Genomic DNA, 23,471 nt, shown 5'->3' with positions numbered 1-23,471 from the left:
AATATTCAAAAGTGATCTATAGTGTTAGAAGATACCTTTGGATGGGAGCATTGAGGTAGTGACTGGGAAGAGGCATGAGGGGAAGGAACTTAATGTGGCTACGGTTCAGTTCTTGGCCGGAGTGCTGGTTACTCAGTTGTTCCTGTGATGATAACTTCTTGAACTTTGTACTTAGGCTTTTGAAAATACATTATATTACAGTTTAAGTCACTTCAGTGAGATAAATATGGGTAGATTTTTTTTTGTCCTGAATTTTTCTAAAATATTAGGAAAATAGATTCAGTTAAGAACATACTTGCTACTTTTTGCATAGTACTGTGTTTTTCTCTAATGTATCTCCAAACGACCAGTGATAAAGAATGGAATATTTGACTTTTTAGTCAGAATTTATGGACTTGTAATCATTCATGCTTTAGTACCAGTATTATTACTTATTTTTAAATTCTTATTCATGCAGCAGGGAACTAACCCTAATCTGAATTAAGGAATGGATTAACCTAGTATGTATAGTGTTAGTAATGTATTGCTATATTTTGTAGTAAATAAGATAGGGCATATTTGTTATTTTGCTGTATTTTGTTAACTGTCATATATTTTTGTTGTTTTAATAAAAAATTTCTTTATATGCTTATAATTTTCTGTATGTTAAGTTATCATAACATCTGTATCTTACATATATCTTCTTTTGGGCATTTGGATAGCTAACATAAGAATGTTTTCCTTAAATCCAAATTTCCTTTTGTTTTTTTGGCCAGTCTCTAGCTAAACTTAAATTCTATGCACAGTTGGATATCCACATGTAAAAGAAAAAAGTTGAACCCCTGCCTCATACCATATACAAAATTTTACTAAAAATTGATCATTCACCTAAATATAAGAGGTATAAAACTAAAACTTTTAGGAAAAAATATAGGGGTAATTCTTCATGGTCTTGGGTTTGGCAGTGGGTTCTTAGCTATGACACCAAAAGCGCAGAAACAAAAGAAAAATAGTTAAATTGGATTTTATTAAAAATTAAAAACTTTTGTACAGCAAAGGATATTATCAAGGAAGTAAAAAGACAAACTACAGAATGGGAGAAAATATTTACAAGCCCTATATCCAATATCTGAAGTGTGAAAAGGGTCCAGTATCTGGAATATATAAAGAACTATTATAGCTCACCAACAGAAAGATAAACAATCCAATCAAAAAATGTGCAAAGAACTGAAATAGAATTTTTCTAAATGTCTACCAAGCATATGGCAAGATGTTCATCATCAGTCATTAGAAATGCAAACCAGGACCACATTGAACTACCACTTCACACCCACTAGGATGTCTGTAATAATAATAAAAACTGAAAATAACAAGTATTGGCAAGGATGTGGAGAAATTGGACCCCTTGTGGCCCTGGTAGAGGAGGGAATGGGGAGTAGCTGATTAGTGGGAACAGAATTTTCTTTCGGGGTGATGAAAGGGTTTTGGAACTAGATAGAGGTGGTGGTTGCATAACATTGTGAATGTACTAAATGGCACTGAGTTGTTCACTTTAAAATGGTTAATTTTATGTTACGTAAATGTAACCTCAATAAAAATAAATAAATCTAGTACTCAAACACATTGCCATCATATATTAGTTATATAATAAGTCAACATATAGTAGTAGTTGGTTTAGTTATGGATATACCTGGAATGGTGAATCTTATTTTTGTCACCTTTGATTTCCAGCAGTATTGAATGTGTTCTTTTGTTTTAGACTAACCTATAGGAATTGAATTGATTTCAAGCTGTTATTTATTTATTTATTTGGCTGCGACTCACAGTATGCCGGATCTTAATTCCCAGACCAGGGATCGAACCCATGCCCTCTGCAGTGGAAAACAGAGTCCTAACCATTGGCCCACCAGGGAATTCCACAAGCTGTTATTTACATATCTGTTAAAGAAGTATATTCATTTAATCAGTGAACTTCTATTTATCATTTAACATTTTCCCTGATTTATCTAAAATATCTTTCTTTTAATATTTTCTAGAAATAAGTTTGGTTAACTGTTATAATTCTGATAATGATGGCTCTATCAGCTTATAGTTAGAATTGGGGAGTTGGCTTTCACTTCTGGTGGTGTAATTACGTGATGTGCTTGTACAGTTTGAAGCCATATAGAGATGGATTTTTGTACCAAATGATGATGAGGGTTTAAAAGACTAAGCTATATTTTCAAATGATCCAAGGAAGCTGTACATAAATGATAAAACTGAAACAACAGCATTTTGTATTTTCATTGTTGTTAGATAAAATCAGATATTTTTAACAAGGGGCTTACCCCTGGCCTTCAGTGTTTTTTTGTTTTGTTTTGTTTTAAATTTGGCCTTTTATCCGTTTTGACTGCTGTTTGGTTTTTGCCAAGTACTTTCTTTTTTTAAAATTTATTTATTCATTTGGCTGCTGTTGGGTCTTGGTTGCTGCGCGCGGGTTTTCTCTAGTTGCAGCAAGCAGGGGCTACTCTTTGTTGGGCTTAGTTGCTCCTTGGCATGTGAGATCTTCCCAGACCAGAGCTCGAACCCGTGTCCCCTGCATTGGCAGGTGGATTCTTAACCACTATGCCACCAGGGAAGCCCCTGGCCTTCAGTGTTTGTTCAAGATTCATAATTACTGGTTTCTGATTGATAAGAAATCTCATGAAATTATTTGTGGTCCTGTGATAGACATTCTTTTCAAAGACCTAGTAAATCTTGAAAAGCACTCAGTATTGCTCTTGGGAGCTTTCTTATTTTTGCATATATGCCTTATAATATATTTTTGCTGACTGCTGTATCATGAATATCTCATATGTGTGCACACGTGTCAAATTTAATACCCATTCTTAGTACCTGAAAGATCAGGAACTAAGTATGTCATTATGTATAGAACTATGCCTTTTTGGTGATAAAATTGTTTTTATTAACATGGCATGACATTGTCCTTAATCTTTTTTTCCCAGCATATTTTCTTATCTATTTCATAGAATTATTAAATGAAATGGTACTAATAAAATTCCTAATACAATGATAAGAGTTATAAATATAAGCCTGTAATTTTTTCATCTGTGACTAATCAATCTAGCCTCAGTTTCTCTTAAAAAATTTTTTTTGTCATAATGATTATTTTTAAATAAGTACATTAGATGGCACTAGAGTTCCTACTCATTTTTAGTTCTCTATACTTCAGTTTCAGAAAGTGATCTAGATATAAGTCTAGATAATATTGTTCTCTGCTTAGAGTAAAATCATACATGATTATATTTGAGTAGAATACCAGCCCTAAAAGCAAAGGGTGGTGGGAGGACAGTAAGAAGCAGGCATTATTTGTTGATCAGAAGCTTATTAGTGGTCCTCCTTCCCACCAAAGTAGAGTTTTTTTTAAAGGATAGTTAGGATTATTAAATTATAATTTTAAAACAGTGCACATATACACGAATAGCGCCTCTTTCTGTTTCACACCTTTCCAGCCTGACGTTAGCTTTAAGAAATAGGAAAACCTAAACAGTTCTGATTGTTAGTAACCTAGTAAATATTTTTAAATAATCAGATGAAAAGTCAGTGCTGGAACAGAAGCCTTCTAAACCAGCTGCTCCACAAGTCCCACCCAAGAAGCCTACTCCACCCGCCAAAGCCAATAATTTACTGCGATCTCCTGGAACAGTGTACCCAAAGCGACCTGAAAAACCGGTTCCTCCACCACCTCCTGTAGCCAAGTAAGTTTTATCTAATTTGAAGTTAGTTTATTGATTTACCTGCCTTTGACATAATTGGCCCTACTGCCTTTCTAAATGTCAAAGTAATTTTTAAAGTATTTGCTTTTCGTATTTTTTGTAGAGACTGTAATCTGTGTTAAATGTTAATCTTATATTCATGCTAGGTGAATATACTCATGTTAAGCTGTTTTACATTTCTTATTTTATTATGATTGGTCTTAGGGTAGAGGTTTATGTTTATGGAAATAATTTTATAGACAAGAAAGAAAATCAGTATTATCGTATAACATCTTTAGTGTCATTATTATTATTTTTAAAAATTATTTATTTATTTGGCTGTGCCAGGTCTTAGTTGCGGCATGTGGGATCTTTTAGTGGCGGCATGCAGGCTCTTAGTTGCAGCATGTGGGATCTAGCTCCCTGACCAGGGATCGAACCCGGGCCCCCTGCACTGGGAGTGTGGAGTCTTAACCACTGGACCACCAGGGAAGTCCCTCTTTAGTGTCATTAAATCACAGTGTTAAAAGATGGTCATGCTTTACATACAAATGATTTTTGCATGTGTTTGATTTTTCTCATTTTAGGATTAATGGAGACGTTTCTACCATTTTATCAAAATTTGAAACTGAGCCAGTATCAAAACCAAAGCTAGATTCTGAACAGTTACCACTTAGACCAAAATCAGTAGACCTAGATACATTTACAGTTAGAAGCTCTAAAGAAACAGGTAAGTTAACATGTGGAAAGGTGGTGCATAAAAAGAAGTTGCAAATGTAGTTTTCAGAAACTATTTAAAATAAGAAAGTTGTGTATGTAATTTGTGTGTGGATAGATACAGTGGAAATTTATTAAAATTTTTAAAAATCTCTGAAGTTGAAATAGAAAAATGAAACTGAAAGAATATAAATGGGCAAGGTATTTATGGTTCACATAAACTTTCTCACTGGTCAGAGAACTGAGATGGATATTAAAAGATCAGTCATTTATCATTCTATCCCTTTATAATGGAATGTCCATACCATCTAACTTAAGCAGATGTGAGTGACATAGACTTTCAGTGCCAACACTAGATTATATTTAAGAAGACTATTTTTATTTTCCCACTTAAATCTGAAGATACTTTTGTTTCCAATTCTGGAAAATAGGCTTTCTTATGACTCTCTCTCTCTGTATATATCTGTCTATCTCAGCAGGCTTTACTTCTTTAGCTAAATATTAATTCCTTAAGTTTTAGGACTGATTTTTCAGCCCATTAATCATCTTTGTCTCCTGGTTTTTTATACTTCTCAGTTGTAAAATGGAATACTTGAAACAGAAAAGTCTCTTTTTTTTTGCTTCAGAGAAGTCTTGATACAAGGTCTCACTGTTAAAGGCATTGCACCATCATTACTTTGTGGTAATGCTTATTTTATAGCACTTTGCATTCGTTTTTAGTTTTTTAACATTTTAAAAGCATTTTCTCATATATATTCTTATTTTAACACTGACTCTAAGAGGTAGATGCCATTTTCCCCTATTTTGCATCTAAACAAAGTAAGCTAAAGACACAGCAAGTGTTCAAGATCATGTAAACCAGAAGAGAACTCTTTAAATCCCCTTTATATAAAGTTCTCTGTGATTTTCTTTAAAAAAAAATTAATGTCAACGTACTTTTTAGCTTCAAGTTAACAGTTCTTTATATTTAAACTTGAAGGCCAGTTACACTAAGATTTTTTTTGTCACTCTATTGTAAAATGTGCTACGTATTACCTTTCAAATTTTTTAGGTGATTTTTTTCTTCGTTCTCTTTAGTTTGTCAGTACAAAAGCTCTAACCTAAGCATAGTCTCCTTCAGTTTTTTAATTGGAATGTCTTATAGATCTTTCATCATGTATTTGGAGCCTACCTGATCTGGATGAAGCCATAGTCATCAATAATTTCTGGAAATTGAGATGTTGATTGTATTTTAGAGACAGTCACTCAAATATATTCAGTATGTTTTTGGTGAAAATTGTTCTAATTTACTGTTAGTTAAATAAAAAACAAAAAAAAACTTCGTGTTTTTTTAAAATATCCTTTAATTTTTTTTAAATTGAGGTTGCTGGTAAAAAATGTAATTCTATTAGTTCTTACTGTTTTCTGTTTGATTTAAAATGTAGCTAGAAATGTGTTTTCAAAAGTAATAGAGAAAAAAAATTTAAGCACACACTTTTAACTCTGGATATCAAAAATCCATAGGTATTATCTTTTGAATTTCTACAATATTCTGCAGTCTTTATTTATCAGAAGTCTTAAATTTTGATGAGTCTCTGGGAGCTGAGAGGGTAATATTTAGAGCTTATTATTTTTTTTCTGTATTTTTTGTTACTTTGTATCATTCTTCAACATTTGCTTTATTTAGTTTTCTCAAAGTCATGGAAATTACCAAAATAATTTAAGTCAGTTAAAACAAATTTTCACTTTTTTTTCCAAACTTTATCTATATAGGATTACCAGCAAACTTTATTTCCTTTGGTACATTTCTAAATACCATGTAACAATGTCAGACTATTGGTGGTTGAAAAGTTCTTTTTCCTTTGTATTTTAGTCCCATTTCTTGTCTTATAGCCATAGCTATTATTTATTCTTCATTAAAAATGTGAGGCTTTATGAAACAGAGTTTGAAAATTTCTAACTTCTAGTTTGCTTTTTTGTTTAAATAAATAAGGAAGTAATTTAGAGGTGCCGAGACACATACACGGTCAAAAAACTAACAGCTGATTCCAAGTTTCAGTCTTTATATCTTCCACTATCACACTGCCTTTGGTGTACTGCACTTACACCCTATAAAGTTCAGAAAATATAAATTTTGGAAATTGAGTTCATATTAAGTAGCAAATATTTACTGAGCAGCTGTGTATTTGCAGTAGTGTTTTGGGCACAAATAGTTCGCTAAGATAAAAGGCATAGCTGCTGATAGCAAGTAGCTTATGTCTCCAACCTCAACCTCAACTCCAACCTCAATTCCTTATTTCCTTTTTTTAAAATTAGAATATCATGTCCTTAGTACTTGTAGTATAAAAGTGTTTTACCTCTTCTTTGTTGGCACCTTATAAAAAAAACTGTGTTCTGTATTAGATACAGCCTCAAATTTGGCGTTAGATTGAGGCATGTTTTAATTTACATATATGGCCCAGTTTGAAGTTTTAAATTTTTTAAATGACATATGAAACTAGCCCTTTAACGTAAGTTTCAGAAAGTTTAAAACATACATGAAAATCTCCTTAGAGTTTAATTATTTTGTAAAAGAATAATTTGAGGTGAAATGATATAGTAGAATTTGCTGTTAAAAAAATGTGAGTTTTAAATTATTAGCTAATTGGTCATTGGCATGTTTTGCTTATTTTCTCACTTAACTAACAATTGAATGATCCATCATATCTATGATACCTATTAGAAAACCTAACATGGAAGTTGCTATAAAATGTAATTTCCCTTCTTCCCCTCCTCTACTGTTAATCACTTCTTAACTCTGTTTCTGCTCTTATCTATTAAGGATGTAAATTCCTTTCGTTACTCTCTGATATGATTGTATACAAACCCATATATAAACATATATATTCATGTGTATAAATACAGTCTTTTTTGTTCATAAGAAAAACATTCCTAGAATACTCAATTTGTTTCATTTTTTTAAGATTTTTCATAAATATTCTCATATATGATACAAGATAGTACTACAAATTGCAGAGCTATCAGACCATGTTTTAATTTTTTTCTCTTTTTCCAACACTTCATCAAAAATTGGTTTAGGATAGTTTCATTGCTACTACAGGTTAATTGTAAAGTTCACATAGTCTAAGTATTTCTAAAATAGTAAATTTTCCAGGAAGTAAAATTGGTTTACAATTAGTTTTAAACTACAAGACAGAAAACTTAGTGGAAACATAGCTGTTTCATTAAGAAAGCACAGTTGATGAAGTATTCTTAGAGTGTAGTATCTTATCCTTTTTCATTATCTTTTGTGATAAATTCTTCTTGGATTAAAGGAAATTTTTAGAGATACATTATTTGATCTGAAAACCTTCATTGTTAAATAGGGCAACATTCTTTCTCTTCACTTCTATTTAATAATTGATCTATTTTGTTTGAATTAATTTCCCAATATTTATTCATTTATTTCTTCCAGAAAGAAATTATGGTGAGATTTTTTGAATACAGTGTTTACCTGTTGAGTGGTAGACACTATAAAAAGCGAGCCTGTATCTAAACTAGTATTAAAACAAAACAAAATACCATACCCCAAAAGGTAGAATTTACCTGGGAAATAAGAGCAGTAATTAAAATTTTTATTTTCTAATAATAATTTCCTTGATAATATCATTATAGAGAGTATCACTTAAGGCACTACTGTATTTTTATAGTGGGATATTTAAAAATAATATTTGGCATATTTTTTTTCCTATTATACCATACCAGAATTAAAATTGCCTCTTTTACTGTAACTACTATCATGTGCTGAGGACCAAAACTTTGACTAAACGGTGGTTTAATTTCAGTTATAACTGTATCAATGAGTTGTTACTATGTTGATTTATTACTCTGACCTCTAATTTTAGTACTAAAACATTCTTTTAGAAGTTGTCTTGGTGTTCAGTGAGTAATTTAAAGAAGACTTCTTTCTAGTTTAATGTATATTGAAATTAATACTAATAATTTTTCCTTTTGAAAGACAAAAGAATAAATCTAAAATCTAATACACATCTTAATGTAAGTTTAGATGAACTGCAATATCTGCTAAACATTAAAATGGTTCTATTCATTCTACAACTGTTCCTTTTTCCTGCTTTGTAAAATAATTTTTTTGGTTTAGTCTTTTTTCTAGACATTCCTATCCTTGACTTTTCTTTCCAGATTTTGTTTCCTAGCCTGTTTGCCATGTTTCCCTTCTTACGTGTCAGGAAATTATCCTACCTTTCTCCATTTTGGTAAGATGACAATTTATAAAAGAAATAAAAATAATATAGTCAATATGAATAGGTGGTGCACATTGATTTTTCTTTGTAATTTTACTAAAGTGTACGTGTTTGTCTGTCTATTCTAACCCTTTTGGTTTTCCATTTTAAAATAAAATGAAATTCATATTGGAAATTTTTTCTTGATAGTTTAAAATATTCTTTTGATACAAGGTTATTTTAGTTGACAACCATAAAAGTCAGGTTTTTTCTCCCAAAATTTTATATTTATTTTAATATTTTAAAATTCCATGTCTTAGGCAATGTGTAGACATGTAAATGGCTGGCAGAGTGACAATGTGATGGCAAGAGTTAAGTGATTGTCATGCCTTTTATGCCGTGTGTAAAATATAAATCCACTGATACCACTCGTAGGTAAATTTAAAAGCATTCAAGTATATCATGAGTCAGAAATGTGCACTATTTCATTTTACTAACCTAATGACTTAGTGGAGGACCTGAGAGAGTTTTAGAATAGTAAAATTACTTGTCTTGGTGTTGTGGCCCAAAACTGGACATACAGAAGACATTTTTACATGAGCATGGTGTATAATTTTGTAAATCTTCCTTTTATTTACCCTTTTAATTTATCTTCATCTCTTCCTTTGTTTTTGTTTGTTTCTTTTTAAAAGTTGCTTAAATATGCATTTGAAAATAATCTCCACAGGCCAAAATGAACTGTACTTTTCAAGGTTTTTTTTGTAGGTTGTCAATACATATTTATTGATGTAAAAAACAATTTTTAACCCTTCAAACTATAGCATATTTTTAACATCTTTTAAAATATTGTTTTCTTTTAAATATATGTTTAAGCTCAAGGTCTTTCACATTATATAATGCATTCTCCATTAAAGCCACTGTGTTTCTTATTGTGGTTTGTTGTATATTATAATTATTTATAGACAATTATTGAACAACTCAACACAAAAATTAATCCAAGCCCATTAGATTGCCTGTTGTGGTATATTAGCCTAGTGACTAGATCCAAGATAGAACATACAAAGTAATCCCAGAATGTTAAGATGGAAAAGAATTAACAGAGGTCAACAAATACTTACAGTTGTTACAAAATGTATATTGCCAGTTAGTGGTAACCTCTTCCTGTGTTACCTTTGTGTCCTCCATCCCTTTAAAAAAAATTCTCTAAATAAATTACTTTGAATATGAAATTTGATGAGTAAGCTTTAAGGGCAGTAATGATAAGTATCTTTAGATTTCTTTTAAGAAATAACAATTCTCTGAGTTTGGACATCTAAATATTTGACAGAAAGCATTATAAACTTCCAAGCAATGGCAACGTGAAGAATGATTCCATACCTGGAAGACAAGGCAAAAGATACCTGCTGCCATAATGAGTGACGGCATGTTGACTGTGATTAATAATCTTAGTTTGGAACCTGGGCCAAAGGAAAATTATAATGATAGTGGAAGTGCCAGGAATTAACCTTAGGGTTCTTATTACCACTTATAGATATCTGGGCTTCAAAATTAAAGACCAACTCCTTCAGCAAGGTTTTCTGGACCATCTAGAAAAAGGGAAGGTATTATATACTATTGTTTCAGAGATAGAAATTACCTAGATTTGTCCTTAAACTCAAGTTACTGGATCAAAGGTCAACCAGCCTTTGATGGTGGGGAAGCAAATGGATGATTTATGTAGCATTTTCCCTTGGTATCTGATTTGCCTTAGATTTATAACTATGGTCTGATTCCTACACATGATAATGTCTAAGCAGAAGTACAGTGAACTATAAACAGGTCGAGTCCCAGCTACAGTATACTATGTACATACATATATGAAGACACATTAAATTACACTTTCACTTTACATTAAGAAATGCAATTGGAAAGCAGCAGGGTCCCAGATAAAATTGAGTTTAAAAAATTTTAATATTAGGATATTACTTGAACTTTAAAACACATTTCGTAAGTTAGTTTTTTGTTATGTTGTAATTAATTCTGAGTTGAAGAAGTAGATCATGTTTTTTTTTATAAGCAAGAACTTAAGATGACTGCTTTTTCATACTACTACAACTTGTGGTACAGATTTATATCTTGCAGTAAGAACTTTTGTTGAGGTCTAAGTCTCTGTTAAAAACATGAACTTTATATTGTTAATATATAAAATGTATCAGGTAAAGAGGATGTTAGTTTTTGAGGGTGAGTGTTGTTTTCCAAATGCATATGAAAAGCACAGGTCAACTTGTGAGTCTTGGTGGTGTTCTTTTTAATTTTATAGTTTGTTAAAAATCAGAGACGTTCTTTTTTGCCTTTTAAAATGTGCAGTTATCTCTTAATAGATATGTTTACTTTTCTTCTCCAGATCTTGTAAATTTTGATGACATAGCTTCATCAGAAAACTTGCTACATCTCACTGCAAATAGACCGAAGATGCCTGGAAGAAGATTGCCTGGCCGCTTCAATGGTGGACATTCTGTGAGTTACATTTAGTATTATGAAACACAGAGAATTTAGTAAATCCAGAGTCCTTCTGAAGATAAGAATGAGGGAGGATTTATAGCTCCACTGAAGTTTAAAAATCAGGAAGGTAACTATACTCAAGTGGCCAAGGGTTGTATTTAAGAGATATGGGGAAGAGACCTGTTCATTTCCACAGGACGTGGAATGGAAAGTTACAGAATCAGAAGCAGAGTTGTCCTAAGACCATAACCACAGAGCACAGTGTCGAGAGGGGACAGGGGACCTGTGCAATATACTTGTCCAAAAGCAGTAATTAGAATTGAGTTGTACATATTCACTTCAAGAAAGAATGAGAACATTTTTTTTCCCCCTGAAATAGTCAGTGTTTTTTTGTAGTACTAATCCTGGTCTCTAAATGTGCAACTTCTTTTTATGCTCTCAGTATATTGCCTGGGATACTGGTAGTACTTCAGTGTTAATACATTAGCTCTTAAGTACTATTGTGCTTTTAAATTACCTAAGTAGGGAAAATTTTTGTTGATAATAGGCAAGCTGTTTTTCCGCCCTCAAGATATGCAAGTGTGTTATTCAGCATGAAATTATGTAAAATCCTGTTAACAATAATGGAATATCTGGAACAGTATCTGCTGAAAACAGTGATAAAAGTTACTTACTTTATTATCTAGATGCTTACTGCCTTTTCTTTCTTTGGTGTTTTCTGTTTCTTGATTTAAAAAAAAAATCATTCAGCCAACTCAAAGCCCAGAAAAAATCCTGAAGTTACCAAAAGAAGATGATAGTGCCAACCTAAAGCCATCTGAATTTAAGAAGGATTCATGCTACTCTCCAAAGGTAAGGTGCATTTTGGTCTAAGGTTTGTATAATTTGTAGCGTTCTTTGTGAACATCAAAATTGTGGAATTTAACATGTCCTTCAGGAAGAATTATTTCTTCTGCCAGGAAATAAAATAATTCCTACTAAAACTAAATAAAATTAAATAATTACTGTTAAACTTAAGTTACATTATTCTCTGTAGATCTTTTTTAGGAGAGTCACATTATTTTAAATGAGTAATACAAATGTTACATGTTTCATATTTTTTAAGGCATAGATCTATATATATTTGTTTCATTTCCCGTTAAACATGCACTCCTTAGGCAGAAGCCATCACTCTTTTACTCCTTATGTAACTTGGTGCTTGGCACCATAATAAGCACTGAATACACACTGGAATGAATGGTAGAATACATGGATTCTTCCGTCTATTACGTGGTGTTAAGAGTCTTTGCTAAGCCCTTGCCATTTTAATTTAAGATAGTATTACCACAACTGACACACATCTTATATTTGAGAAGATCATGCCTGTTCCTCAAATTCATTTCAAGGCATTTGACTGCTATTCATTTTATCAGATACACTTAATCTGAATTCTCTCAGCTGTTAGCAGTCTATTGAAATTTTACTTGCTGTTACCTAAGTGAAATGGTAAAAGAATGTCAGGCCATGGATCCATTTTAATGCCTCTTCTATGGACTTACTAAATCCTTCATAATCGCTTTTAATTGGAGCTCTCTGGATATCCTAAATAATAACTATTTAATATGAAGGATCAAAGCAGTACCTTAATAATGCTTTTATATTCTTGCTTCTAGATGTTCCACTAGGTAAACCATAAGATAAATCTAATGGATCTTCTTTTCTCTCTTTTTTTTTTTTTAAATAAAGCCCGTGACATTTCTCACAAAAACCCTTAGTAATTACAAGTTTATTCTTTGGTCGTTTAGTGGTTTTTCCATTTATGAACGTCAAACTGCTTTTTGGATTTTCAAGTTTTTTATTTATCTTGGAAGTATTACTTCAGTTATTTATCTCCTTGCAGTAAAAATCTTTTGAATTTATAATGTAATATTAAATGTAAATACAAATTTTCTGTTTATTATATGTTTTCAGCCGTCTGTTTACCTTTCAACACCTTCAAGTGCTTCTAAACCAAATACAGCTGCTTTTCTAACTCCATTAGAAATCAAAGCTAAGCTAGAAACAGAAAATTCTTTGGATGAACTTAAAGCTCAGATTGTTGAATTGCTGTGTGTTGTGGAAGCACTAAAAAAGGATCATGGGTAAGTAGCCCTTATTTTCTTCTTTGAGCACTACTTAACACATGTGTAAAGAATTCTTTCAAATTATATCAAGTAAAGAAGTAATCTGCCAAGTTTCTAGTATGAGCAAGTTTGTTTTCAAAGAAATTTTTATTGATAGTGTCTCTCTAGGCAAAAAAGCTTGAATTAGAAAACATAATAATTAGAAACTCTATTAATTCTAGTTATTCTAATTAGGAATTGGAAAGCTTGGATAAGAAAACCCAGCCCAATTATGAAAAAGGCAAACCAGGTAAATCAGAAAGTAGTAGCTCGATTATAGAATTGGTTCTAGTAGCTTGATTATAGAAAAATGGCTAATAGGCACACGAAAAGATGTTCAACATCATTAGTCATTAACACATGCAAATCAAAACCACAATGAAGTACTACTTCGCACCCACTAGGATGGCTATAATAAAAAATATGAACAATACAAGTGTTGGCAAGGATGTGAGAAATTGGAACCCTTGTGCCTTGCTGGTGGGCATGTAAAATGGTACAGCTACTCTGGAAAACAGTCTGGCAGTTACTCCAAAAGTTAAATCTCATGTTCTCATATGACCCAGCAATTCCTCGCCAAGGTATAGTACTGCCCAAGAGAATTGAAAACAAATGTTCAAACAAAAACTTGTACACAGATGTTTATAGTATTATTCATAATAGCCAAAAAGTTCAAACAATCCAACTGTCCATCAACTGATGAATAGATAAACAAGATGTGGTACATCCATACAATGGAATGTTATTCAGCCGTAAAAAGAAATGAAATACTAATACATGTTATATCATAGATGAACCTTAAACACATAATTTGAGGCTAGAAATGTCAAAGATGGGTTAATTAGTCTTAAAAGTATTAGGAAAAGCCATTTTATTTTGGATCTGTGGTGTATCTATATATACATTTGGTTTTCTTCTCAGAGGACTTTGATCACTGTTTCTGCTGGGGTTGAGTTGGATATTTATAAAACAAATGGGTTGGGATAGGTGATTTGTAAGGCCTTTCTCTTAACTGAAAGTTTTTGATAATGGTATATGGTGAGGCATGCCTAAGTAAAAGTTAGGGACTTTTTAGAGCTAAAATAAATTTAAAAGATCACCTGCTATAGTCCCCTCCCTTCTTTTAAATGAAGAAATAAAGGTTTAGAGAGGTAAAGGTAATTATGTAAGATCACACAGCTCTTAAGTGGTAGAGCTAGAACTCAAACTTGGATCTTCTATTGATTTAGAGATCTTTTCTTATAAACATTATTATGTGAATTTTAAAATGTGTTAGCATTTTAAACATACTTCCACAAAAGCCCAGTAGGTAAAATAGATCAAAGATCAGCTAATCTAACTAAACTGAGGGTGAGGGTTCAGGTGCTCCTCCCCTACTCCAGCTTCTTCTCTGGCCTCTAAGAGTATCTCATGGAATATGGAATCTGGTATAATACTCATCGCCAGAGACCGTGTTACCACTGATTTTGAATTCACTGTTTCTCCTCCAATTCTTTGTTGACATTGGATTATTTATTTAAAAAAATATTGAGATTAACAACATGATGTATTTATAGTTTGCAGAGCACTTCTACAAATATCTCTTAGATAGAAACATAAAGTTATCTTGAACGCCTACTTAGAAAACATATATTATACACATTTATATCATATATAGAGAGGAAATTTGATACATGATATTTCTTGAATTCTTCAGTTTACCTTGGTTTAGGTTTGGCAAATTTATCCACAGTTTCTGCAGTAAGCACATTATAAACTATAAGTTCATTTATCTAGTAAATATTTATTGAGCACCTCTCAGGTACCAGTTAGAGAACAATCTGATTTGTTAATTTTGACATTTTGCATTTTTGATACCAAGTGTGCTATATTGAAAGAATAAATCCACATACAAATTGCCCATAGGTGCTCTTAAATAAGCTGTAGAATGAATAAAAATATTAATGACTTACATATATTATTTATCAGATATTTTAGAATTCTTTCCAAAGAGTATTTTAAAAGTCTTGAGTTCCTCTTAGAAAATGAAATGGAGGGGAAAATGACTATATAAAAATATACAAGGAACCTAGAAAAATGAAAACATGAGTTACAGAAGAGGGATTGTTGGCTGCAGTTTTTTGTTTATTGATTTGGATTTTAATGTAATAGTTAATTAAAAAAAAACAGAGAAGGGTATGTAAAGTCCAGGTTATTGTATTAAAAATTATAATTTGCCTTGCATTGTGACATATTTTCACATTCATTTTCCCAAATTATTTGGGCTGTGTGTCCTGCCTTGGAAATGAATGATAACTGAATATGGAAAATTACCTGTATTCACTTAAAAATTTCTTTATCTCAAGTTTGCCATGATTTTGCTGTGTTTTTTAACTATTGTATTGAATCATTTCAACTAGAGAATTTGAATTTTTTCTCAGTCAATATGGCTGTTTCCTTTCAAAGTTTTCCCTATGTTCTGGGATATCAGGCAACAGATCCTATTAACCTTAGTCAAATGTATATTGTTTAATCGGAAGACTTAACAGTAATAAATACTTTGTTTTTAGGAAAGAACTGGAAAAACTACGAAAAGATTTGGAAGAAGAGAAGGCAATGAGAAGTAATCTAGAGGTAATTCATTTCTTCCAGCATTGAGATTGTAGTCAGCATAAACTAGACATGTTTTTTCCAACCCAACTGGGTGATTGGTTCCGCTACAAATTATGCTATCCTGCTTTAGTTGGACACTCCCTACAGCTTGGTCGCCATTTAATTAATCTCTTGTTGACTCCCTGCCACATTCCATTCATTCATTCGGCAAATGTTTTTTGAGCACTCACTCTCATAGACATGGGGCACAAGGTATATACACTCATGAATAAAGCAAACATGGTTCTTGCCTCTTAAAGGTGTCTAGTTTTAGATCTTTTGCACTAAACACTCCTTTCTTGAGCTATAGTTCTCTTTTCTTCACAGTTAAACTTTTTTTTTCTTTTTTTTGCCTGGGGGCAGGGGTGGTGATGGTACTGGGATGGCTATAGATTTGCTGACTTTAATTTCTCACTGAATTGAGTTTACTTTGTAGCTAACGTCATCATCTTCACTCTCTGCTGATGACTGACAGTTTCAGAGTGAGGAAACTAGGGTTTGGAATGATTAAGTCAGCAGTGGAGCTAACATTTTTAATAGAAGCAGCCAGACTCCAGAACCTTTGCTCTTAGGGATTAAGTTACACCATTTGAACCAGGAAGTCACTTACCCTCGTTTAGCTTTAGTTGTTGAGATAATATGTGTGAAGGTATTTGGCAGATTATCAGAACTCCATTTTTACTCTTATATCTGACACATAACCTTTATTGGCACTCTCCTTTCTTTCCCTGAAAATACTCAATTTTCCCCTTTATTCAAAAAATAAAAAGCCCCCTTTTAGGTCTAGCTGCCCTCTTGATCTGTATTCTCTTTTCATTTGCAGTTCATTTGTTGCAAAAAAGAAAACAAAACAAAACAAACAGACAAAAAACAAGAAAAGCATACATTTACAGTCACTAATTCTTCACTTTTAGTTCAGTCCTGAACCCCTTGCATTTTGGGTTTACTGATGGCAACTCCTATGTCTCTTCGGTTTCTACAGCACTTCACATTTTTACCATCACCACCTTTTCAAAGTATGTCTTGGTGTATGTGACCCTGCATTCTTCTGTCTGACTTCTCCATCTCTCCTCACCTAAGTGAGGTGTTCCTTCAGTGTTGTGCTTAGGCCTCTTCTCTGTGCATTCACTCTTGGCTCACCTGTGTCCAGGAGTATCATAATTAGCTCTGGTGCATTTGCCATTGAAATCTAGTTCTTCTTTTCCCAGCTTCTGTCCTGAGTTTCCAGCTATTAGACTCCCTGGATGTTCCACTGTGAACTTAGACTTAGCATGTCCCCTGTCACATGTAGCACCTTCTTTTCAGATTCTGATTTTCTGTTTGTGTTGAAAGTTTGTTGCGCTTCTAGTCATGCAGATGTGGGACTTCCGTCTCTTCTAATTCCACTAACTTTTAGGCCTACTGGCTGTACTCCCTAACCATTTTCTCTTTATTCTCACTGTTTCTGTCCTTTTCTCATGCTCTTATCTTCTGTTTAGCTTGTTGTTTCTCTCATTCTTATCTTGTCTTCCCTTGCTCAGTACTTTCGAAAACTTTCTATTACTTGCTGAATGAAGTTCAAACTTCTTGACTTGGCAAATGGGGTCTCTTATGTCCTGGTCCTCGTTTATCTTTCTTTCCTCACTTACTAATCCTCAATTGTCCCTTACAGTTAATTTGTCTGAATTTTTACTCTTACTATATTTTCATGGATTTTCCTTTTGTCTCACTTATCATGCCCAAGTTCTGTAGATTCTCAAGGCCCTGCTCAATCACATTCACTGAGTTGGCCACCAGTCTTCTGATTAAAAGCAGTTTTTCTTATTTCAAATTCATGTTTAGTTTTGTAAGAGATGAATAAGTAATAATTTTCTGTCATATCACTATTCACATTATGTACTTATTTTGCCCATCTTCTATACTGTTGGAGGTGGGACCTTTTTCTGTTTCATCTTTGCCCATAGCTCCTAGCACAGTGCTATATACATATTAGATTGCTAACAAATTTTTGTCAAACTAATAAATGTTAGAAGATAGATATGAAAAATATATCTTCTAAATATATGTTAAATTCCCAGTGTGCAACATGGTAGAAATTGAAAAATTAAAAACAAATGTTTTTTGACTTTCATTCCTTATATTTTATACGTAACACATATTCATATATGAAAATAAAGGAATAAGGTTAGCAAGAGGAACTAATACAATACTAAATTTGTATATATGACTTAATTTGTCATAAAAATCATGGAAAGAGTCAAATGAATTTTTTTTTTTTTTGAAGAATTTCATTTGATTATATTTTCCCAGCAAAATCAGCTGTTACTTAGCCTCTCACTGACCTGTATTATAAATTTTTTTTTTTTGGTGGGAAAAGTTCAATACTTAATACACTTAATAAGGCATTAGAGTCTTAGGATCATATGTTTAAAAGAGAAATTATATTTCTCCCCAAATTAAAAGTAATACTTTGAACTACTATAACATTGACATTATATAGTATTAAATTATACTGAGGAGTGGTACAGAGGACTAATGATGAACAATGAACATAAACATGCTAGAAGAGAAACTCCAGCAATGCAAGTATTTGCCAGATACCTAAATTTATGTGGCCAGCAGCAGTCTGTGAGGAGTATTACTGACTGCGTGCAGGGTTATTCTCCACCCTGACCCTCACCCCACCCTCACTCCCTCTTCTACCAATTTTTTTTTCTTTCTGTTTTCTATGCATCCTCACGCACTAAAATTCATGCAGTGGTTAATGTATCTTTGGAATAGAGCTGATAATAGTGCATCAGGCTGAAGATTGAAGGTATTTTGTCTCAATCCAGTGCTACTAACATGTTTGGCTAATAATCATATTAGTCAAAGAATAATATCAGGAAACATCCTGGAATTAGCAAACCATTCTTGAATGGTTAGGATCCCTTAGGAGATTGTGAGCTTATTGAAATTTTACTTTTTGACTGTAGCAAAATGCTCATCATTTAGTAGTGATCTATTTGTCAGAAGTTAGCCATAACATGTATTATTTGTATGCATTGCTGGGGAGAGGGATGACGCTATCAGGAGAAGGTAAGGCCTAAATGTTTCTACATGTAATGCAAGGTCAGGGATGATCAAAATACCATGTAATTGGGAAGAGAGTACAAAAACTGCGGGCTTTAAAGCCTTAGACCTTACCAGTACAAGTTTGGCATGGAACCACTGGCATGGTGTTTAATCTCTTTGATCCTCAACTTAGTTATTCGTAATATGTCAAAGTTAAATAACTCTGTAGTTATTGTGAAAATTTAATGAATTTTTCTAATTTTCTTCTAACGTTTCTTAAATTGTGAACTTCTGTTAAGCGAAGAATGTCTTCTGCCTGACAGTGGAACTATTTTTAACATATTGACTGCATTTTATATATATTCCTGGGCTTTAAAGGCAATTTAATCTAGAACCTACTGTTTACAGTTGAGAAAGTTGAGACCAAGTGAGGTTAAGTGGCTTACTGATATCACCTAAGCAGTAAGTGAAAAACAGAGAACTAAACTGGTCCTTTTAAAAAAAGCAACAACATTCTGTATTGCCCCCTTTGTTTAATTATAGGTACGGGTACGTTTCTTAGTTTGGTTTCAAGGATACTCTTGTTTTTTGTAGGGCTGATTTTCTTACAGATCTTTCAAATGCTCACGTTATTTAACATTGTTCTGGGTGAAACAACTGTAGCTGCTTTTTTGTTGTTGTCACCTGTCATTTAGGAACTTGCATTGTGACATTTTCATCTGTTGAACTTTTAAAATATTTATGACACCATTGGAAATTGGATTTCAGAATGGAAATCAAAATCTGGAGGCTTGAAATTATGATCAGCTCTTCATGACATAGGATAAAATAAATAAACTTTTCTAAAGTAGAGATATTTTATCTGTTGCCATTTAGGTGGAAATAGAGAAGCTGAAAAAAGTAATCATGTCTTCTTGAAGTGACGTGCACCCAGTGTTCTCAGTGTTCCAGGGATTCAGAAGCAACACTATGAACTTCAACTGACTTGTTACTTAAAAATAACAAATGCTGATGTCGTGATAAAGAAATATGCGTATATGAACTATTATATCTATAGAAAAATGTAGGGGGAGGGTGAATTTTTTTTTATATATTTTGTTTTGCCAATATGAAAAAAAAAGAGGCCTTATTTCTTATGTGCTGGGATTGCAAACTCTTTAGTTTGCTTGAAAATACTACTGAATCTGTATAAAAAGGAAAGAAAATTCACAATAGTTTTTTTTATTGAAACTTGTAGTATTATTTTTAAAGAGATCTATACTATAAATATGGTGATATCTTTACGAATAATCTGTAAAATATACCATTTGAGAGGGACAGTTTAGCTTTATAGTAACTATAGTCACTACTTTTCCCATAAAACATAAGGGATATGAACTTTGTATATATATATTTTTTATGTTTAGCTTCTTACCCAGGATTACACTGTTGTGCCTGTTTGTTTGCAGTTTGTGATACTCTGGGTGATGAAATAGGAGTTTCCTAGCTACAAACCAGATTACTCACCCGTGCATATAGTAATAACTGTAATGAACTAATTAAAATAATTTCTTCAACTTTTGGAATATTTTTTTATTGCTTGCACTATAGGATTCATAAAGGAATTTAGTTAAAATGTATTGGATTGTTAAATATATTGGGGAAAATATGAGCTATATTTTAAATTCATTAGGTCTAAGGAACTAAAAATGTCAATTTAACCCTTAACTTGTTGTGCCTAGAAACTACAGCACATATAATATGCAAACACCAGCCTATTGCTGTACTTTTCTGTTTATTTTACAGGCTCAAATGTTACTCATTTCATAATCTTGTGATTTAATTCTTCATGCCCCTCCATTTGATTTTTAATAATGGTAATGTTAGAAAAACAAAACTCCAGAGCTTTCAGAACTTCAGTATGCAGTTTCATACTTAGACAAGTTATCGTTATGTAAATACTCAGGTTTTACATTGTGTAATTTACCTACTAGACTAAACTAACTGGTGGAGATATTTGGGGCTGTCATTTAGGTAACCAGCTTTATAAAGTGTGTTTAGTAGGTCACAGAACGTAACATCACAGCTTATTTAAAACCAAATAGTTGGCCATATTCAAAATGCATTTTCACAAAGTGGGTGAATAGCAGTTTCTTCACGGTCACTTATGAACAATTGAACTTTTAAAAATGTTATCTACAGATAATATGTCTCAAAATATGTGGGTTTATATTGAAAGTAGAAAATTTGATCTTTTTTTGAAAAAAAATTAGATTTTAAGCTTTATTATAGCAAATGACTTTCAGATTTTGAGTACCATCTATCATGCTTCTATTTTGTGTTCTTTAAACCCCCAAAGCAATATTTTTCCTTTAAATTTTAGTTTTAAAATACTGAAATCTTGTGTTAATGAAATTCTGTCATATTGTTTCAAATAAAAGTGAAATAGAAAATAATAGAAACTCCAATACATAATTACTTAATGGTAAATTCACAACTTAAATTAGTGCTTTTGGGGAAATCTGTGCATTAAGTATGTACATTCTAACTTCTTAAAGTCCTTGGGCTCTCCTGATGAGGTCACTGCTGAACAAAATTGTTTATTCCTGTTCTAGTGTTTTTAAATGACTTGTCAAATGAATGATTTCTTTCTTCTTAAATAAATTAGGTCTTATTTTAACATGAAAGTCTTCAGGTAGATATAAAAACAATGTACCCTGGAAATCACCCTCCAGCTTTATGACTGGAAGATCTGATTAAGTGCTCCCTCCTCACCCTAGTAACGGGGTAGGGGAGTTACCAGCAGATTTCAGGCTGTTCTTAAAGTTTTTGTTGGTCATTTTCTCACCAGTGCATAAAATCAAGATGGTCATGAGTACTGAGAGACATTTAAAGTGTTTGCTTGTATACTCCTCAGTCAGAATTGAAAAGTAGTTCAAGTACTGTGTCTCTATTTTCTTGCCCTTGACCAAATAGTAAAGAAAAGAAAACCAAAATCAAAGGGAAAAATGATTACTTTAGCAATTTACCAGTATTTGCTCTTGATATAGGAATTTTATTAATTCCTGTTTATAAAGTTCATATCATAAAATGCTATGTAATTATATAGCTTTTACTTGGGGGTAAATCTTTTTTTTTTTTAGTGAATGAGTATAAATTACAGAGTAGAGGTGAACAGCATGGCATCTGTCATTGCCAAATTGGTAGTGAATGTTTGCTATTCTTTGAAAAACATAATATTACTAATTTTCCTAATTATATTTCAATATTAGGAGTATTGTGTGTGTGTGCGTGCGACCACCAAGCTTTGGTCATACTATAAAGCTGTTACCTCTTTACAAAATCTGAGTCTGAAGATAGGAAGAGAGAATGGGCCTGGTGTAACAGAGGATTCTCTTTTTATGCTTCTTACTGTGATCACAGAAAAAAATAAACCCAAGTGCTCTCTAGATGTGTTGGTAAACATTTTATGCTTGCATTTAAACTTGAAATGTATGAAAAGAATGAGACAATCAGTTCAAATCAGAAATGAGAAGTGTTAAAATTTAATGGCCTTGTTTTGCTGTAGCAATAAAATGACCAAGTGCAATGACTTGATTTAATAAAATCATCTTTTAAAAGTTGCTGCTATGAATATTTTTAGCCATAAAATTTTATCCTTGTTGTAGCCTGACTTGCCTTCAGTAACTGTTATGTAATGCAGTTGGTGTTGTGGTATTCTAACATTCCAAAAAAATAATAATATATATTTATGGAGAAACTCAAAACAGTATACTTCACTGACTTGTTTACAGGTGCTGTAAAGCGTGCTTCTCCCTCAAAAAGAAAATAAAGAATAGTATTGCCAGTTGTGTCAGTCTTTATTGGTTATTTTTCATTAACTTCAGCATATGCTGATTGTAGAGTATGATGAAAATTATTTTATATTACTTTGAGTTTTCCAAATAAAAGAAACAATGTAAATAGTAAAATAAAAGCATTCAAAGTTCTAGACCTATGTGACATTTACTGAAAACCTTTGTGAGTCTTTTCTTTCTACCTGGAACTGTGAGATGATAATTCCTACCTCACAGGATTATTGGGAGAATATGAAATGATTTATATAAAGTACCTTATCTTGCCATAGAGTAGATTTTTTTAAATGGAAGCTGCTGATTTACTCTTCTCAAAAGCACCTTGTGGTGATGGATATGATGTAAATTAGGCACATGAGATTAAGAGAAAAGGCATAGTATGTCCTCTCCCCTTGATTTTGAATACAGCATCCCTTTCTTTGGAGGAGATACTGCTTTCATTTGTATGATATTCGAAATGGAGCTGAGAGTACTTTGCCCAAATTAATTATTGACTCAGAGACTGAGATTTTAAACATTTGAAACAAAGAGCTAGTCTCAGCATGGGAGCTCTCCACAGTTACATTTTCCTGTCATCTGGAAAAAGCTGATTTGGAAGAACTAAATAGAGTATAAAGATATGGAGACAGAATTCAGAAGAATTTTAAGACTGATTACAGTCATTCGTGAAGCCCCACTACCCACCCATTGCTTGGTTCCTTAAGCATAAACTTGCACATAAAC

General features: G+C 32.4%; 1 protein-coding gene across 1 annotated transcript in view; it reads left to right on the top strand.

Moving 5' to 3' along the window:
- The window catches only part of CD2AP (CD2 associated protein), a 104,369-nt gene extending 81,628 nt beyond the window's left edge, over positions 1-22,741 (top strand). Inside the window, exons 12-18 of the mRNA XM_067752745.1 lie at positions 3,551-3,716; positions 4,301-4,443; positions 11,013-11,125; positions 11,861-11,962; positions 13,061-13,230; positions 15,801-15,864; positions 19,792-22,741. Of these exons, the coding sequence (XP_067608846.1) occupies positions 3,551-3,716; positions 4,301-4,443; positions 11,013-11,125; positions 11,861-11,962; positions 13,061-13,230; positions 15,801-15,864; positions 19,792-19,833 (800 nt within the window). The 3' untranslated portion in view covers positions 19,834-22,741. The remainder of the gene's footprint in view (positions 1-3,550; positions 3,717-4,300; positions 4,444-11,012; positions 11,126-11,860; positions 11,963-13,060; positions 13,231-15,800; positions 15,865-19,791) is intronic.
- Positions 22,742-23,471: the final 730 nt, after the last annotated feature.

This window comes from Pseudorca crassidens, chromosome 10, assembly GCF_039906515.1.
Source record: "Pseudorca crassidens isolate mPseCra1 chromosome 10, mPseCra1.hap1, whole genome shotgun sequence".
Taxonomy (NCBI): Eukaryota; Metazoa; Chordata; class Mammalia; order Artiodactyla; family Delphinidae; genus Pseudorca; species Pseudorca crassidens.
Note: the sequence above shows the minus strand (reverse complement) of the source record. Positions and strands in the feature narration are given on the sequence as shown.